Source organism: Carassius gibelio, chromosome A9, assembly GCF_023724105.1.
Source record: "Carassius gibelio isolate Cgi1373 ecotype wild population from Czech Republic chromosome A9, carGib1.2-hapl.c, whole genome shotgun sequence".
In the NCBI taxonomy this organism is placed as follows: Eukaryota; Metazoa; Chordata; class Actinopteri; order Cypriniformes; family Cyprinidae; genus Carassius; species Carassius gibelio.
In genome coordinates, this window is record NC_068379.1 from 26,764,625 (window position 1) to 26,785,958 (window position 21,334).

Below are 21,334 nucleotides of genomic sequence, written 5' to 3' on the forward strand. Positions count from 1 at the left end.
CTCACTACTTGTTCCAAAAAGTAACTGAGTTAGTAACTGAATTACTCTATAATAAAAGTAACTCGTTACCAGGGAACGTAACTATTTGCGTTACTGTTATATATATATAAAAAAAATAAAAAAAAGTTGCTATATGTAAAAGAATTCTTCAAAGAAATATTGATAACTTTCAATCTTTATTGCACATCAACAGACAGCAAGAGTTTTATTTTCCAAGTATTATCTTTGTAAGAAAAGTGTTTTGGGTCACTAGCTTTGTAGATGCGTGTCACACATTACATGTACACATTACATGCACGTTCTTGCATTTAACCACAATGAATTTGAAGTAGTGCTTATATCTCCACCTTGAAAATGGCAGCTTTTCATCGGATTGCTCCTGACTCGCCATCTCTGCTGCGAATCTTGCTTGCGCGTGTGTGTGTTTGACGCCGCTGGCGTAAAAACAATGGCTCTGATTGGCTACCATGAAACACATGACTCTGCCTTAGCCAATCATAATTGCTTATCTCGTTATTAACCCGCCTCCTCACTCGCTGTGTGAGCCAGGGGTGCGTTCGGATTACATAGTTTATTAAATCATTGCAAAGTAACGCATCGCATTTAACGTCCAGTAATGTTAACGGCGTTATAACGGCGGGGAAAGCAATTAGTTAGATTGCCCCGTTACAAAAAAAATAATGTTGTTACATAACGCCGTTCTTTAAAACTGCGTTATTCCAAACACTGCTGTTCAATACTTTTGATCAATTCAGTGTCCTTGATGAATAAAAGCCTTACTTACTTCAGAATATATATATATATATATATATATATATATATATATATATATATATATATATATATATATATATATAAATATATTAGTTGAATAGTTTGTTTGAATAAGCAATCCTTCAGCAATCTTTTTTTTTACAGCCATAGTCATAATGAACATCTATATCTAGTGAGCTCTTAAAACACTGTGAGGAGTTTTTAAAATGCTTTACGTGGAAAAACACTAAGCATGGCTTAAAGGCACAACTACAACGACCGAGAAAAGCAAATTTATGGTCATAAAAATAATCCACTTTTTTATTCCAAGGAGAAAGACAATAAATTTGATGTGAAGCATTTTTGACCTCACAGACGTCGATTATAAGCAAACAGCTTAACGCTGCTTAATGTACTGAGACAGTGACTGGAAACACCGTTTGGTTTTTATACCTCACTGATCATAAAAACTTTCTCTGAGCCCTAAATATCTTAGTCTTGATTTATAATCAAGGTTTAAAGTCTCTCTCTCTCTCTCTCTCTCTCTCTCTCGCTACTTTTTAAATCTGGACAGGGCTTGCTTATTTGTTTTTAAAATAAAAAAGGTATTTTTTGGCAAATATAAAAGACTTTTCACACCAGAAGTGAAATGAATACGCCTCAGGCTGAAGGGAAAGTAAATTTACGTCAGTACAGTACAATGCAGAAGAATTTCAACAAACCTCAGCAATAAAAAAGACACACAAATATTTGTCTTGAATAATTTTTGCTCATTAGTATGGTTGAACTGGACCATTGAAGGTCAAAAGCAAAGACACTGTTTTAGAGAATGGGATTAAATACATAATATTTATGTTGTTTAACATTTAATTGTTGTAGAATTGCGTAATTTTTTTTGTGTGCATGAGATTAATTCATGCATATTCATATTTATTTTAGAAGTACAGTAACATTTTTCTCTCAACATGGAGATTGGAGAGCTGTCAATCAATAAATTGGAAAAAAATAGTACTTACATTTCTTCAAACTTTACATTGTGGTGTATTTTGTAATGAGTGTTATCTACTAATTGGAACAGAAACTAGAAATTGTAACCATTTGACCCTCAAGTTTCTGCAAAAATGTCATGATGTAATATACTATAATTAATAAATGGATCATATTCACCTTTGGATGGTTTACGCTTAAAGGAGATCTTCCTTTGGCTCTTGGTCTCCTCTCCGTCTGAATCACTGGCTGGTGAATATGTGGCCTGAGCAGAAGATCCCAACAACCGCACGCATTCATTTAATCTATTCTTTATGCATATTTTCTAACTGTTGATGGGAAGTACCTTTGAATTCTCGTCCCGTAGGTTAAAGGTCAGCTCCAGATTGGTGAGGAAATAGTCTGCAAACTCTGGATACATGTCCAAAACCACCAGGAGCTCCTCTCTCTGGATGGTGTGCAGGTCGCAGTAGCTGAGCGCTCGCACATCTGCGTTCGACTTCCCAGGCTTCGCGTACAGATGGATCATCTCGCCAAATATGTCATTCTTACCTGGAGAACACATTCAGACACATTCAGGTTTGGCATATCATGTTTACAGATGCATATGTTTGGACATATCATTGATCATTTGCACAACTGCTGTGTCACAGAAGCCGCATCACACTGTGCTCCTCAGAGGTCGCTCTGTATTGCATATGATAGCATGCGTCTGCATACGTCTGCATGAGATTTCAGATGATGGCTGTGTCTCTAAGCTTGTCTGTGCAAGCGGGGTCAGTTTAGGTCGTGCACGCTGGATTATCATCGCTCGCTGTCTCTGCAGAGATTATGAATCAGATGATGTCAGCCACAGTATATGCTCTCTTCTCAACCTCTCATTGAATAACAACTAGTTGTTCTCTTGCATTTCTTTAAAGGATGCATTGTCAGGGTTTCTGCTGGACAAAAGATCTTAAAACATCTTTATTCACCCTTTCATAAAATAAGGCCTTAAAAAGATTCTTGAATCTGAGCAGAAAGTCTTGCATTCATAAAGTCATGACATTAAATGTTGCATGCACCAAAAAAATACAAAATAAAATAAAAAAGGTTTCATTTACTGTAGTTGATCTGATTGTACTACAATTCAAACTGAGATAAAAATGAATAAAAAGTATATCGACATATATAAATATAAACTACATATATATATATGTATATGTGTGTGTGTGCCTCAACCTTCACTATTTCTTTCAGTAAATGCAAAAATTATTTTTTTTTATTTGACATTTTTTTAACTTCAGCAATAACTTCACCAAAATAGTGCATCAAAGTTCAGTCAAGTTAAAAAGTTATCTCAAAATCAGTGGGTTCTGAGCTGGGACGTTTTCCGGCTAAATGTCAGGCCCTCGGAGCGATCCTGCTTTAAATAAGAGCGACGCGACCGAGCTGCAGGTGACATTCAACTCAATCGGCTAAAACGCATGACACAGCTGTTCATGAGGGATCTGACACCTCTCTATAGCTCACCGTGAAGAAGCAGACACAAAGCATTGTGGGGAGACGAGAGAGGAGTAGCACTTTCTCCCTTTAATGGATCCCAAGAACATTATTAAACGATCATTCAAGGTTCAACGCGAGTTCAACAGCATTTCAGCACAGTCACTTCGTGAGGTTTGAGACCTTTTTCCCCCTGGCCGTCTGCGCTGTTCTTTGTTTTGACCCTGTTATGTCACCGGATCAGCCAGCAGATATTCATCTGATGAGAAAACAGTGCTTTTAAACGGCGCTGGAGCTCAGAAACACCTGACAGACACACGCTGCTCTCTGTCATCAGTGCTGGCTAATTACTGTTGCCATTAACTGCTCAAGTTAAGCTCGTACGGCTGCTGTTTAACACACACAAACAAACCACTGGAAGATTGTATTGGGAATAACACACTACGTACTCTGCAGACTATCTGTGTGCAGTGATTGGGAGAAATCATAACGCTCATACCGCGGCTGAAGTCCTCTACATGATCTAAAGCTGCCTTTAGCCCACCATTTATGATATTACTGTGATATTTGATTGATTTTCATCTTTTCCCATTTAAGCAGATGGAAATATGACTGAAAAAGCCACCGAGGTCATTCCCAAGATTTGCACAGAGTGACCTGAATTGCTTTAAGGTATTTTGCTACTACTACTAATACCCTATCCCACAATGCAATGCTTATGACTTAACCTTACATTTTCATTAGCTGTGATTTTAACATTTCTATTTTGATGCATTATTTTATTTGACTGGCAAAAGTTTACATTTCTAAATTGAATCATTTTACACAGTGCTATGTTTATGATGTAGTAAATAGTGATAGACTGATTAATGCATGATTTCTGATTTCAAATATTTTATTGTGTATAACATGTACAAATAATGTAAATTAAATTTATGTACACTGCTGTTCAAAGGTTTGTGGTCAGTATGATTTTTTAAAAAATGTTTATGTTACTGTTAGGGGTCGGGTACTGAAAAGAACCACCCCTTCTGCCACCCCTAAATAAATTTTGCTGTTTTATATAAATGCATTCATTTAAATTATAACATATATATATATATATATATATATATATATATATATATATATATATATATATATATATATATATATATATATATATATATATATGAAACAAATACAAAATGATATTTTACTTAAAGAAAGAAATTGATAAAAAAACAAAACGACAAAAATGCAACAAAACCACTACAACTTTAAAAGTAAAATGGAAATGGAAAATTATAACTAAAACTTGTATTATATAAATATATATATTTACAAAATAACTTTTAATTTTTGTGTACAAAATTTACTGACCCCAAACCTTTGAGTGGTTATGTAAATTTGTGTATTTGATTTGTTTTATTTAAATTGTATAATCCTGTACTGCATATATTAGCCAAAATCTAATTATCAGTATTAGCATCTGCCATTTAAAAACCCATATGGTCGACCACTGCTAGTAATCTAGTATCCAGTCCATTCAGATCTGCCACAATCTACAGTGTTTTTTCTTGTTCTTTCATATTCTCTAATGCTCAGATGAAATCTATAGACGTGTGGCTATAAAAAGCCCAGTCCAGCTTTGAGCCTGTGCAGTGAGTGCTTTGAAGATGCCAAACACATCCAGCAGGAGCCACTTAAAAGAAATGTCAGAAACCCCTTCTTGTCAGACACGGGTTCGAGACACAATGCAGAAACCCCGGCTTATTTGTAGAAGAGAGAACAGTAATGGTTGCAGGAGGCAGGCTCGCGTTTCTAACCGCTGCATCGGTAAACAACATGTCGAGGCAGAAAGTCCTCCACAGGACACAGCTGTGACGTGCTAATGTCTGCAGGACGCTTTCAGAAAACAGTCTTTTACTAAAACATCCAGCAAACATCCATCTCAAGATACACCGAGCACGATGAGAGATAACGAGACAATGAAAGAAATTATGCATGCTTTTAAAAATAGTCTACCTTTGATTAAAAAAGTCATTTATAAGAGAAAAATGGACCCCTTAATTTAATATCTATGGCAGGAATATTCATTTGAAGGATTCTGGAAAGGCTAGCAATAGCAAGCTAGCTTTGAAAGCATAAGATCTCACCCCTCCTGCAAATCACTCTCCAAAGCCACGCCCCCTAAACACACAACCACGCACATAGCCCTTTGCTCTTGCACAGTAAACATACTATATACAAATATTATTATTTTTTTTTTTTTTGAATTTTTTTTTCTTTCATATGTGCTTATATGGGCTCCTTATATCATTTGGTACTTTGGTGTCCTTTTGGAGTTTCTAAATGTCCTTTTTATGGAAAGACATCTACACTTATCTTTAAAAAAGCTTGCAGAAAATACAGATTTTTGAGAATCACTCTTCAATCCTTTGGTTTACTTATTAATAGCGACAAAATACTATATGACGTCTTGCATTCTTAGTCATGGATTATGGATTTGATATAATGTCATTTTCCTTGTGCTTCTTTTAAAACAAGCTCATGTTCTCTTACCCAGAATGGCCACCACTATGTCGTCCTTGAGGATCTCGATGGATCCTCCAGACAGGAAGTAGAGCGCGGTGAGGACGTCCCCGCAGTGCATGAGTGTATCTCCAGGAGGAACATGGGTGGTTTTGAAGCGCATGGCGAGAGCGCGCAGACATCCTTGAGTTGCACCTCTGAAAGCTTTACACCCCTGAAGGAGACTGTGGTTCAGATGGAGACAGATATCTGCCTGTAAACACTCAGGAAAGCCTTTTAGGACCTGCAGAGAGAGATGCCAGAGTGAGGTGACACTCTCTCAGCTCCATCACTGAAGATTACAGCAAGTGCCTTCATTAGTGCACACATCATCTACAATTACACTCTTTGTTGTTCTGTAATGTTATGGGCTCCGTTCCAAACCACAGAGCGATGCCTTACTGTTCAGCATGTGAAACTAAAAATAAATAGAACATTAAAAAACTTGAATAATAATAATTATAATAAAATAGCACTGACCAATTTTCATTTTAACAAGATTGTCTTGTGATCGGTAAATTTATTTATTTTTTAAGGAACTTTCTTCTGCTCAACAAGGCTGCATTTATTTGATTAAAAAATATGGTAAAAAATATCTTTCTATTGTAGTATATTAAAAAATGTAATATATTCTTGTCACATGATTTTCAGAAATCATTCTAATATGCTGATTTGCTGCTCAAAAAATATTTCTGATTATTATCAATGATGAAAACAATAATTTTTTTGTGAAAAGAGGATTCTTTTATGAATATAAATACTTTTTCACTCAGCTTTTTGCAGTGCATTATGGCCTTGACAACATGATGCTGCCTTAAAATGTGGCCAAAAGAAGAAGCATCTGGCTTTTTTAACTGCCTTTATTTTTATGATGCTTTAAAAGCGACAATTCACTCGGTTTTGGAACAGAGTCCTGTTACTGAGAGTGCTTTTCCAAGGCTAATGAAATTAGTTTGCATTATGATGTTTCTGCCAATTTATTAATGCGGTTAAAGTGGCAAGAAAGAGAGTTTAAACTAGAAAGGCTAATGTTCCATGTGCCAATTACTGTGCTCGTGTTAGTGGCACAATCATCAGTTAAAAGGGATGAAATAATGGCTAACAGAGAAGATTCAGTTTCTTAGTAACAGCAGACTGGCTTTAACAAGAGCAATTTTTAATCTTTGAGTCTCATCTAAATCAGATTGGCTGCCATAGACCCACATCTAATCTGTGCTAATTCATGCTAGCTTGGTAATATAAAGCTGGACAATATACTGGACATTTGCAATATATTGACTTGATTGTGCTGGAAACACCTGGTTATAAGTATTAGGATATAAATGTGGTCTGGTCGTTATTTCATTATTTATTATTATTATTCATTTTAAATACTAATATATGCATCAAACATCATAAACAGGCTGAATAAAAAAAAAAAAATGTTTTAATATAAAATAAGTTATATTGCCCAACTCAAAAAATAAATAAATAAATAAATAAAAAATGACTTTTTATTTGGTAATTATTATTATTATTATTATTATTATTATTATTGTTGTTGTTGTTGTTGTTTCTTAAAGACAGTATCACAAAAATTAATTGTAAGATAAATATGTATTGTGATATGCATCAAATATCATCCAAAGGGATACTTCACCCAGCCCAAAAATGTTTATTTGTGAATTGTGATAATGTTAACACTTTTTTTATTAAATATCAATAAATGTTTGTAAAAAAAAAAAAAAAGAAAAGAAAAAAAGATTCTAATTCTAATTAAATTCTAATTAATTTATTTACTTATTTACTTATTTATTTCTTAAAATTGTATTATATTTTTTAAAGACAGTATAACAAGAATAAATCCAAAGATATGCATCAAATGGCTGTAAAAAAAAAAAAAAAAATATTATAAATTAAGTTATATTTCCCAGCCCAGCCATTATTTCTAGAAACAAGCATTTCCTGCTAGGAGACCTTGAAGGAGAGTGCTAAAGATGCACTGTAACTGTGTAACTGAGGTGAGCAGAGGGAAAGCTGATGTGTATGAGAGAGTGTCTAGAGCTGAGTCCTGACTGTAGATACACACCTCCTGCTCTTTCCAGGGCGACGGCGTCGTTCCATTTCATATGAGGCAGATATGGAGAGAAAAAGGTGTTGCTTTCAGTAAAAACACTCACATATTTACACTGATGTGATGACAAGTGCAGACAGCATTTCAGAGATCACTGAAAGGAATATTTCAGCCAGAAATGTGAATAAAAACTTTCATTTTGGTTATTTTCTGGGGGATGTAAAAGTATCATATTGCTTCAGAAGATTTGGAATACAGTGCATTAGTTGCATTCAATGTTTTTTTTTAGCATCATTAAGATACTATTACAGTTGTTAGTATTTTAAATTTTTAAAGACTGTGTATAGTTTTATTTAAATCAAAAGTAGGTTTTAGTTACACTAAATAAAAACAATTATTTTATTTTTTTCATTTTATTAAAGATAAAATGTATTTTATTCCAATTCTTTTGTGTTTTTTAATTTTATATTTTATTTTAGAGAATTTTTTAAATAATTATTTTAATAATTATAATAACCTTGGATGTATGAGATCATTTTATTGATAATCATTATTTTGTGGTGTTTTTTTTACAGATTAAATTTCTCTTGCATTCCACAGAAAAATAACAGCATGTGAGTTTACAACAACATTAGAGTAAGTAAATAATGGAAAGAAAGAAATATTGGTTGATTAATTAATTAATTGATTGATTGATTGATTGATTTTGGGTTGAATTATTCCAACAAACATAACTTAGAACAGGGATTCCCAAACTTTAATGTTAGCCAACCCCTAGAGATTTTTACTTGGTTGTCTAATGACATGCAAGTAAAAAAATACAATATTTTATCTTTTTTATTAAGATTTAACTTTTATTATAAGTGTTTTTATTTTTAAAAAAAATTATAATAATTGCATTTGCTCTTTAATTGGCTTTTTGATGAACCCCAGTTTGGAAAAGCTGGCTTAGCTTGATTTTGATTTATGATGTGGTGAACTGACTATGAATGCTATGCACTGCCTTAAAACATCATTGACCAACCCTATCTTAGCGAAGGATCAATTCAGATAACATAAAGATTTGAAAACACATGCAGCAATAATGGTTAAAACGGTAAAAACATGTCTAAAATGGTTGAATAACTAGAGCGGGATGCCTCGGACGCACCATGTTCAAGTCGATACCGTTGGTGTAGGTCCACGAGTGCTGGAAATACTCCTCCAGTCTCTGTCTGAGTGGGTTCGGGATCTGGTGGAAACGGATGAACTCTTTCACGCGGAGCATCTGCATGTGGTACCGCGCCGTTCCCGAATACAGCCGCTGGATGATGGCAGAAACGTTCCCAAAAATGCTGGCGTACATCAAAGCTGGAGAGGAAAGGACAGGGGCACACAGATGAAAGCTAATGCCAGGTACATTTTGTCTGTGGAGGCCAATTTAGATCAAATCAGCTCTGTTTGCTTTGTATATTATTATTAATATTATGCATGAGGTGATGCCTGTGATTTAACTGTGCTGTCTGCTGAGGGATGATGAGATATCTATCTGTCTGTCTGTCTGTCTAATTCAGGATTGACTAAGTATTTTTGTGTATTATGCATTTTTATTGACATTTATGCAATTAGAATGTAAATATTATTCAAAATTGACTTTTTTTAACTTAATTTTTCTAATTCAAAATATTGTGGAATATGCATTTTAAATTACAATTATGCATAAATAGCAGAAAATAAAAATGTACAGTATAGAGCACAAAATAATAAAATAGCCAATTCTGAATTAGATTCAAAATGGATGTTTATTTATGTATTTTGTAATTCAAAAGTTGCTGTTTTATTAAATATATTTGTGTGTTATATCTATTTTTTCAGCATTTAACAGTACGCTAGCTGGGTTAAAGACCGACAGACATGGATTAAAGATGATGTAATACTGTCTTTTAATGGAAAAGACAATACACATTGATTTTCAGCATTGTTTCTAAGCATTAGAATTAATCTGCTAGATGGAAACAGAGGTTAGTTATATCAGGATGATTAGTTTACACATGTCTGGGTCATTTCTGATTCATTGCAGTCATCTCAGGGCATGCATTTCAACTGAAATTACCTCTCAAATTCATAAAACTATTAATTATACCTGAGTTTTGCTAAAGTATACCACTATTCAAAAGTTTAGGAACGGTGATGTTTTCTCTAAAGAAGTCATCACCAAGGCTTCATTTATTTGATTAAAAATACAGTCAAAACAGTGATACTGTGAAATATTATTACAGTTTAAATATCATTGTAATATAATTTAAAATGTTATTTATTTCAGTGATGCAAATCTGAGTTTTCTGTTCAAGAAAGATTTATTATTGTTCTATGTCGAAAACAGCTGAAAAAGTGTGATGCCTTTTTCAGGATTCTTTGATAAATAGAATGTTCAGAATCTCAGAATGTTCGGAGTCTTTCCTGTCACTTTTGATCAAACTGCATCCTTGCTGAACACTAAACCAAACTTTTGGATGGTTGTGTGCATATATAACTTTTATTACGCAACATCATGCTTTTATTAGTGTATATATTGGCATTTTCATCCAAACAATACACTTTTGTCCTTATTTACTCACCATAATGTTGTTGTTTTTCCATGGAAACTTTCTCCTTTTGTGTTTCTCATGAAAAATAACAACATATTGGTTTGGGACATCATGCATGGGAATAATGGTGATGGAATTGTCAGTTTTGGAACGATCGATCCCTTTAAGCTAATTACGTAAATACAGAACATGTTTTTCAGACTTACATCCAATGAGCATGACGCAGATAGAGAAGATCTTCTCTGAGTTGGTGTTCGGAGACACGTTTCCGAAACCCACGCTGGTCAGCGAGCTGAACGTGAAGTACAGCGCGGTCACGTATTTATCCTTTATGGTTGGCCCAGAGCAGTGCTCAGTAGAGTTGCATCTCTTCCCGAGGGACACCTCAAGATTGTCGAGCCAGCCAATCTTATGCTCCAGGTAGGGTTTCTCCACGTTTCCAATGGCGTACCAGATGCAGGCCAGCCAATGGGCGATCAGAGCAAATATACACATGAGGAGCATGAGAACCGCTGCGCCGTATTCAGAGTAACGGTCTAGCTTCCTGGCAACACGAACCAGCCGAAGGAGCCTCGCCGTCTTCAACAGACCAATCAGAGTGGTCGTCTTGGGAAAGAGAGAAGATGCGCATTAGTTACATTGCAAACAATTTTGGTTTTACCGAGAAAAACTGGCTTAATACTCATTAGACTCATTTTGTTGCTTTCTCATAGACACCAAAACCTAGTGAACTGCATGTTAAGACCCAAAACAAAGGCCGTCCCAGAATTTAGGTGCATGCATAAAACCACCCAATACTCTAATGAGCACATAAAAACGCATAGTACACAATAATAAAAGTTCTTTTAAAATGTGATTAATATGTTTTTATCTGTATTTTCTGTCTGTATTGTCATTATTGTATGAAATATTTATCATTGAAGTTTCTATTTTGTTTGCAACAGAAAGATATTTCCTTTATTTTCTGTCTATCCTGCTTAGAAACCATCCCATAATACATTGCAGTCGGCTAAGAGGGAAAAATCCATCCATCGATATACTAATTTCATACAAAAAAAAAAAAAAAAAAACACTTTAAAAAAGTTTAATAAAACATTGACTTATATTAAATAGTTTGAGTACCATGCATTCATGCATTTAGCGCAATAAATTTTTTCTATGTAAAAAAAAAAAAAAAAAAAACGGGCTCTTTGGATAGATTTTTTTCATTTAGCTAATTTCATTCAATAATGAAAAAATATACAATATTAATATTAATTAAAAATATTACAAATATAAATGCATTATATAAATAAAAATGCATAGCACACAAAAATATTTAATTAAATAGTCAATTTTGAATTAAATTCCAAAATAATTTTTGGGTGGATTTTTTCTCTCAGCACATAGCAAAGCTTAATGGGATTTTTATTATTATTTTTTTTTTTCTTCAAGAAGGATAAATGCTTTAGAATTTGTGCAAAATACATATTTCTGTTGCAAATGAAAAATAAATTTCAATAATAAATATTCACACAATAAAGAAAATACTGATTAAAAGAGTTTAATCTAACTCAAAATTGACTATGTATTAAACATTTTTGTGTACTATGCATTTTCATTACATTTATACATTAGACAGAAATGTAAAAGTAAACAAAAATGCATGTTACAAACACCCCCCCCCCCAAAAAAAAACAAATAAATAAATTAAATTAAATAAAATCATTTTATGCTTATTAGCACATTCGATCATTAAATTAGTAACATGCTAAGTATCCCATGTACTTTCTGTCATTTATAAATAAGTGTAGTCAGCTTACTAGGGTTTGAAACACTGCCGTGGTCTTTTATAGCTTTAATTATCCACAGTTAACTGTAACAGAAGAGCTGAAACACACTGTATCCAAACATACCCAAAGCTCATACTGTATCTGTAATGTCTGTGCACGTCTACCTCGCCAATTAATATTTTGATAACCGTGTTTAATTTTAGCCCATTACACATTGCCTGTGCCCTGCTAACATTCATTTCACACCGCGAGGATAAAATAAACACCCGACATGAGAGATGCGGCTAATGAGTTTGTCTCCGTATCTCGTCCAGCTCTCGTGTTACAAAACTGAGGAGAAAAGAGATAAATCCTCATTTGCAGGTGAAGTCAGTACACTAGATGAAGACAAGGTCCCTGCGAGCCGACAGCGAGCACAGTCTCATCCGAAACGACTCCTTCAACATCTTCACTCGTCCCCTGGTGGGAGATCATTTGTTTAGCTGGCAATTATTCAGTGGCCTCACAAAGCGAGGTCAGGACCCGCGTCGGGTATTTTTAGAATATGTCTTAATAGATGCATCTGACAGCAATGTTTAGCATGCATACTAGCACTGACAGTGAGTTAGCGAGCTAGCATGTGGAGCGAAGCACGTGGGTTTTTTGTACTCTCACATTGAGAAGTGCGGACACAGGCCCTGCTGCATCTGTCATGAGTGGCCCATTAAAAACTCATTAGCAGATACTATTTGCAACGAATCACGCTTTTGAGTTATAGCTGGACATAACAATAGGATGGACGCTCAATTATACTGAAGGTTCATCAAGCCTGACCTCACATGACTGGCCTATACTTTAAATTCAGTGTTTAGCACTAGATACAGTAAGTTAAGTTTGAACACAAAATCTGATGTTGGTTGAGAAAGCTTAAGAACATTTTACTTAGTGAAGGTCAATAAAATTTTATTGTTAATGTAACGTGTTTTAGCATCTTGCTAACATGTTATGTCCAACACCGCGGATGGTAAATACTGTTTGACATTAAAAGTGTGAGACTATATAAGTGTTGATAAGTACAGATGTGTCATAAAAGCCTGTCCAGTATGATTCAAGGGCCTCGTTCGAACGGTGTTCATCGCCAGTGTGTTTGAGCCCTTCATCTGAACGCTGTAAATGAAATGCATCCTGTAGCCATCTGCCATCTGTCTGCCTAAGCTCATTCCCCTAGTAGTACACACACACACACATCACGTTCTGACCACTGACCACAGATCAAATCCATCTGTCTGACCACAGAGGCATCAGCTGAGTATAAAGCTCGCTCAGTGGTGCAGCATTTGTGTAATGCAGAATGTCAGATTCTTAATGAAGACAAAAGCCTTTTAGTTGCAGAATGAAAGGATGTATTATTAGATGGTGAGTGATGGTTTCTTGTCAGAGCACTATTCATGATGGGGAAATATAGCCCAAACTATATTTATTTTTGCCTTTTTATTATACTTGGTATATATGCATGAAGTTCGGGGTCAGTAAGATTTTTTTTTAATTTTTTTAAGATATTACTTTCATTTAGCAAGGATCAGAAATGTTTTTTGAGCAGCAAATCAGCAAATTTGAATGTTTTCTGAAGACTGAATACACTGAAGACTGGAGTAATGATGCTGAAAATTAAGTTTTGATCACAGGATTTTTTTTTTTTTTTACAAAATATTAACATAAAAAATTGACTTTAAATTGGTGAGCATAAGAGTCGTCCTTCAAAAAAAAAAAAAAAAAATATATATATATATATATATATATTGCTTACTGAACCCAATCTTTGTGGTCTGAATTGGTTCTGTCAGTTCTTTACAATATAAGGAACCACATCTTAACCAAACTGAAATTCATTTAAAATTCCAATTATTAAAAGTAAGAAATAAAAAACATGAGAAGAGCTGGTGAGTTTGGTTGCATTGTGTGATTCAGTTCTAATTCATTTCAGTGATTTATTTGCATTACAATTGAAAGATGTTCACAGCCACTTTGAGGTGACTGAAACCCTGCGACAGGAGATTTTCAGTTTCAGCCACTGTAAGAGAAGCTGGTCATTTCTCAAATACTGCAGATTTACATGGACATTAAGTCCCCCGAATTGGGTTAAGACTGAAGCCAGAGAGTGTGAAGAAGTCAGTGAAAGGTGGAGGAGGAGGTGTGATGGTTTGGGGGGTGTTTGGTTCTCTTATACAGATACATGGAAAAGTGAATGCAAATGTTTATCAGAAGCTCTTTCAGCATTGAGCGGTTCCTTCCCTGCAAGCTTCACCCAATCGGCCTGCAATTTATTATGTAAGACAATGTCCCCTTCACACTGCAAAACTAGTAAATCAATTCCTTGAAGCCAAGAACACTGAAATAATTAAATGAGTAGCCCTGAGTCCTGATCTAAACCCAGCTGAAAATGATAAATTATGATTCCTCTGACTGCAAAGAAATCACACTTTTCATACATTTCAGAGCAAATCTACATAAATATCAAGTTTTAGTTTTTAGCTCTTTCTCACAGCTCTAGTTGTGACCAGAGACAGATGTGTGAACGCCTGCAGTAAAAACAAGTGCAGATGCAGAGAGCGTGAGCTTTGTGAACGGGGTGATGGCTGGAGCTCTACAACACTTTTCAGACAAAACAGTGAATGTGAAACCTCTGGGAAAACATAACCCGAACAAAAGCAATATACTTATATAAAACCAAGCAGCAAAACCCCTCCACAGTCTAAAAATATACACTGCATGCCATCAAATAATGACATGCTGACATTTCCAGTAGGACTTAATCTATAATTCTTTAATATTTTAAAAGCCATTGTGTGTGTGTGTGTTTTTGTTCTTAGGTTGTAAATGGCTCTGACAGAGTAGCTGTCACTGGAACAGACCACAAAGCGGTGAAACCATATGCTCCAATGTACCAAGAGCTCATGATAGGCCACTGACAGACAAGAGAGGAAAGGAGCCAACCGGCGTGCCAGGGATAGTAAAAGCCTGTAAACTGTTCAAACATCAGTTTTCCCTTTCCTCTCTCTCTCTCTCATCATAATCATTGACTCCGTTAAGCTGTTAATCCAAATAAATGGATTCAGAAATTAAAGCCATTCAAAAAAAGACATACACTATATTCTGATACTGTAATCCCTAATTCCTTTTCTGTCCTCTGCATAGTGCTAGATCTGATCTGTATAATGGACACGGCACAAACAAATAATAAATTGGTCTCAAATAAATAGGTTTTATGAAGACCCACAGGTGTTAAAGGACTAGTTCATTCAAAATGAAAAGTTGCTGAAGATTTACTCCCAGGCCATTCAGGATGTACAGTAGATGAACAGATTTGGAGAAATTAAGCATTCCATCACTTGCTCACCAGTGGATGCTCTGCAGTGAATGGGTGCCGTCAGAATGAGAGTCCAAACAGCTGATAGAAACATCACAATAATCAAGCATGGTTTACAAGTGAAAACAGTCCAAACCTGTTGGATTTTCATGTGAGAAAACAACAGGGGATGGACTTTTTCATGGGAGGAAGCGTTATGTATTATGGACTCGTATTTTGGCTAGAAGTGACTTTATTAAGTTTAATGTTAAAATGCTGTAATGATGGATTTGTTTCTTACAAACACGCAGCTTTTCACATTACAAGATGTTAACTGATGGACTGGAGTGGTGTGGATTACTGTGATGTTTTTATAAGAGGTTTGGACTCTCGGTCTGACGGCACCCATTCACTGCAGAGCATCCATTGCTGAGCAAGTGATACAATGCTACATTTCTGCAAATCTGTTCCAATGAAGAAACAAACTCATGTACATATTGGATGGCCTGAGGTTGAGTAAATTTTACCAAATTTTCATTTTTAGCTAAACTATTCCTTTGAATGTTTATCCCTAAATATGGCCCACAAATCTTTTATTTTAATTTTTTATGTTGTTAGTTGCTTTCTTAACATATAGCCTAAGTTGTAGTTACTTCATTTCCAAATGTTTATGTAGCTCATCTGATGGTAACTGCAACTTGTTGATTTCTAGTGAACATGCATAATGATACAATTCCAGATACTGTATTTTAAATGCATTGTGAGTTGTTTTGGATAAAAGCATCTCCCAAATGCAAGTACTGCCATTTAAGAGTTTGTAAAGATTAGTTTTTTTTAAGAAATTAATACTTTTGTTTATCAAGGATGAATCACAAGTAAAGGTAAATACATTTATAAAAGATTTGTATTTATTTCAAGATTTAGATTTAGATTTTGAACATTCTAAGATTACTGAAATCTATTTATCAAGGTGTAAACAGAAATACTGAGCAGCATAACTGTTTTCAACATTGATAGTAATAAGAAATGGATCATGTGACACTGAAAACTTGAGTAATGATGCTGAAAATTCAGCTTTGCATCACTGAAATAAATTACATTTAAAAATATATTTGAATAGAAAACAGCTTTTTTTAACTGTAATAATTGTCCACAATATTACAGTTTTTTTTTTTACTGTATTCTTAATCAAATAAATGCAGCCTTGATGAGCAGAAGATACTTTTTTCAAAAACAATAACAAAAAATCTTACCAACCCCAAACTTTTGAATAAAGCCACAAATGCAAGTATAATTACAGCCTCATTGACAAAACAATGCAAGCCTGCTTGCTCATATCCATTGCAAAATTTGGATGCATGTGTGCAATAACCCCATAATTGTGCCAACTAAAGAGAACACCACCTCGCAAGTGGTAATTTGAGTTTGAGATCCCTAGTTTAGACTGGCAGCCAAGTACAGAAGGAAACAGATTAAGTTCTGACGTGACTTACATCATCTGATCCTGATCCAAATATGAGCAGGTCGAAGGGAATGGCTGCCACCATGTCTATAAGGAACCAGCCCTTGAAGTAATGGATGGCGATCTTCCCCGGATGGCTCACCACCTCCTCGTTCAAGTTCACGTAGGTGGTGCGAAAGTTTATGAGGATGTCGATGATGAACATGATGTCCACCATTAAGTCCACGAGGTTCAGAGGGCTGCAGGAATAGCCACATTCCCGTCTCTTATGCTCCTCGCTGTCGTTGAGCAGGAAAGCAGCAGAGTATGGGGTGAGAATGGCTGTGTAAATCACCAGCAGGAGGATAAGCCAGTCCCACACCGCTTTGAACGGGCTGTAGTGCAGGATGGTGAACCTATCCATGCGTGGCGTCTGGAGCTTGTATTCTGGAAGCACATCGGCGCCCAGCGACAACACCTGGAATGGGAGAAGAAGGGGAAAAACGTGAGTATTGCATGGTGCATGATCACAGGTCTGTCCTGGTAGAAACCGTCTGAAAAAAAAACTAGAAATAGAGGAGAATCAATTGAGCATCTAATGTAGATGACGTAAAGTTTATTTAGAACAATTACTTTATTTTTATTAGAAAAATATGCATGATTCATATTTAGTTTTATTATTATAAACTCTATTCTATCTGCATTAGATGATAAACTATTTTCACATGTGCACAATTATTATTATTATTATTGTATAATAATAATAACAAAGTTGAGTAATGTATAATTTTAAACAGTTTATTGTTTATTTTTACAGTTTTAACAGATTAAGTTTAAAATGTATAATTGTATAATGTATAATGTATAATAATAATAAAAGAAAGAGGTAGAGTAATGTATAATTTGCTATATTTTATTATTTGTTTTATTTTACAGTTTAACAGACAATGTTTAATTTTCACTGTAATCATTTAGTCATTCAGTCAGTCAGTCAGTCAGTCATTCATGAAGTCATTAATTCAGTCAGTCATTCATAAAGTCATACAGTCAGTCATTCATTCAGTCATTCAGTCAGTCAGTCATTCATAAAGTCATTAATTCAGTCATTCATTCAGTCATTCATTCATTCATTCAATCATTCATTCAGTCATTCAGTCATTCATAAAGTCAGTCATTCATTCAGTCAATCATTCAGTCATTTAGTCATTCATTCAGTCAGTCATTCAGTCTTTCAGTCATACAGTCATTCATTCATTCAATCATTCATACATTCATTCATTCATTCATTCATTCAGTCATTCAGTCATTGATTCATTCAGTCATGCAGTCAGTCATTCAGTCATTTAGCCATGCAGTCATCCAATCATGCAGTCATTCAGTCAGTCATTCAGTCATTCAGTCATTCAGTCATTCAGCCATGCAGTCATTCAGACATGCAGTCATGCAATCATGCAGTCATTCAGTCAGTCATTCAGTCATTCAGTCATTCAGTCATTCAGCCATGCAGTCATTCAGACATGCAGTCATGCAATCATGCAGTCATTCAGTCAGTCATTCAGTCATTCAGTCATTCAGTCATTCAGCCATGCAGTCATTCAGACATGCAGTCATGCAATCATGCAGTCATTCAGTCAATCATGCAGTCATTCAGTCAATCATGCAGTCATTCAGCCATTCATTCAGTCATTCATTCAGTCATTCAGCCATGCAATCATGCAGTCATTCAGTCATTCATTCAGTCAATCAGTCAATCAGTCAATCAGTCATTCAGTCATTCATTTAATCATTCATTCAGTCATGCAGTCATGCAATCATGCAGTCATTCATGCAGTCATTCATTCATTCATTCATTCAGTCATGCATTCATGCATTCATTCAGTCATTCATGCAGTCATTCAGTCAATCATGCAGTCATTCAGCCATTCATTCAGTCATTCATTCAGTCATTCAGCCATGCAATCATGCAGTCATTCAGTCATTCATTCAGTCAATCAGTCAATCAGTCAATCAGTCATTCAGTCATTCATTTAATCATTCATTCAGTCATGCAGTCATGCAATCATGCAGTCATTCAGTCATTCATTCATTCATTCATTCATTCAGTCAATCATTCATTCATTCATTCATTCATTCATTCATTCAGTCATTCATTCAGTCAGTCAATCATTCAGTCAATCATTCATTCATTCATTCATTCATTCCAACATTTCCTATGTAAAAAAATCTACAATTTCAATAGTACTATATAAATATAAAAGTGCTGTAATTCTTCAGTTTGGTTTCAGTGAGCAGGGTACTGTTGGTGGTAAAAATAAAAATCAAAAATTGATGCTGTTTTAAAAATAATAAAATAAAATGCTGAATTGTGCATTTTCAAAGTGAGGTCCAAACATAGCTGGCTTATTACAAATCTCTCCTAATAATAGTTTATATTGCATTAGTTGACAGCTGTCAATCACATATCCACAGGCCCATCATCATAATGCAGTATGTGACAGTTTCACTGTGCCACACATATTTCCCCACAGTTGTCATTTATTTCTTTTTCTGCCTGATGCAATATTTCATGGAAAGTACCAGCACAACGGAGTTCTTCACATTTGATCAGCGTAGCATGTCAGGGAGCCTCAGAGCATGGCATAAATATTCATTTATATCTCTATAGTTGCACAGTACCAGCCCTCTCTGCTGTCAGAAACACTCACATTACATACAGCTTTTTGGATGATAAAGTCTAGTTGTCATGTTTCTCAGGTTGTTTCTGAAGTTATCAGAGCACTCTGCTCAAGGACAAAATGCTGCACAATACTACACAAAATCTTGTTTTTAACATTCATAACATACTGTATGAAATATGCTATTCATGTAACTGGGTGTCCTTTGCCTTTATGCAATTCATGAAACAGAGAGTTCAGAATTTACATTTTGATTCTCACACCAACAAAACATACTTTTATTTAATATAGTTTGTGTTGTATTTTCTTTTATCTTGTGCAGTTTTGTTCAAGTTTTGATAAGTTACATAGGAATTATTACAAAAGATTACATAAGAATCAAGATTTTTTAAATTACAAAAAACCTGACTCATAGGAAGACATCAGAATCATGTTATTGTGGCAGTTTTTCTGCTGATTAAGGGAGAATACAAGACTTCTTCACCCTACGAATGGCTTGTGAAAGCAAAAATGTTATGAAATGCATCACATTTTGTGAGAAACTGACTTGCTTGTGTAAAACAGGCACTATTTTTGGAACCAGCAACTCAAAATATCTAAAAAAAAATCATGTATTTAATTTCATACAGCAAATATCTCAAATGTCTGCAACTCTCAGAGCTTGAATAGCATGAAAAGAAAGATCTCCACGATAAGCAACAATACGCGGCTTTCCTTTCCACTACAAACGACTCAAACACGGATTCATTTCACTATTTTGCAAAGCCATAGAACAGCAGAAGTAACAGCATTAGGATGATAATAGTCTGTAATCCAGCATTGTGTATGTGTAATCGAGCTCTGAATGAACACACACACACACACACACATTCCTTTCTGCAGGATTTAACAACCTTTGACAGTCAGCGAATGAGGCGTCTATTTCTAATAAATACTTCATTAGAAATCATGATGGCGGCAGCAGTAATAAGTTGCCCTAGTCGATTATTCTCACTCTTTCTCTTCTAAGAAAGTGATGAATTATGTATCTTTTTCTCTCGCAGGCTCTTAGATGTCCAGGAAGGTAATGTGAGAATCGCTCAGACGTAACAAATCAATTGACCGCAGTGAACGAGTTGGACGACTCCGAAGCGAGGACTCGTGTCATCGACTTCTGTCACGGCTGCTCAAAAGACAGACCCGATGATACAAGGTCTGACCCAGAACTGTGTGTTACTTTGACTTTCACTGAAGGACATTTAGAGGAGTCTCTAACATTCAAGCACTGCCCACGTAGGCGACTACCCTACATCACAGCATCCTAACTGAAAGGGCACCTAATAAGTGACTGATTTAAAGGCAGCTGGCCAAGTAGCACAGCATGCAAATGTATCATTTGATTTTGACATTAGCATGCTGTTAAGCTCCAAGCATGAAATGCACATACAATTTGACAATTTTTTGGGTCTCCAAGACTGCATTTATTTAAGAAAATAGAATAAAAATACAACAAACAACTGTCATATTGTGAAATATTAAAAATAGCTGTTTTCTTTTTGAAGTCATGTTAAAATGGGATTTATTCCAGTGATGCAAAGTTGAATTTTCAGCATCATTACTCCAGTCAAACGATCCTTCAGAAATCATTCTGATATGCTGCTTAAGAAACAAGATGCTGCTCAACTCTTTGCTGAATAAAAGTCCAAAGAACAGCATTTATTTGAAATAGAAATCTTCTGTAACATTA

The 21,334-nt window shown here is 35.0% G+C and overlaps 1 protein-coding gene across 1 annotated transcript in view; it reads right to left on the minus strand.

Moving 5' to 3' along the window:
- The window catches only part of LOC128020292 (potassium voltage-gated channel subfamily H member 7-like), an 87,029-nt gene that overhangs the window by 16,700 nt on the left and 48,995 nt on the right, over positions 1–21,334 (minus strand). The window contains exons 7-12 of the mRNA XM_052607137.1: positions 16,986–17,411; positions 10,602–11,001; positions 8,979–9,178; positions 5,767–6,019; positions 2,087–2,292; positions 1,921–2,005 (exon numbers count right to left, since the gene is read on the minus strand). Coding sequence (XP_052463097.1) covers positions 1,921–2,005; positions 2,087–2,292; positions 5,767–6,019; positions 8,979–9,178; positions 10,602–11,001; positions 16,986–17,411 — 1,570 coding nt within the window. The remainder of the gene's footprint in view (positions 1–1,920; positions 2,006–2,086; positions 2,293–5,766; positions 6,020–8,978; positions 9,179–10,601; positions 11,002–16,985; positions 17,412–21,334) is intronic.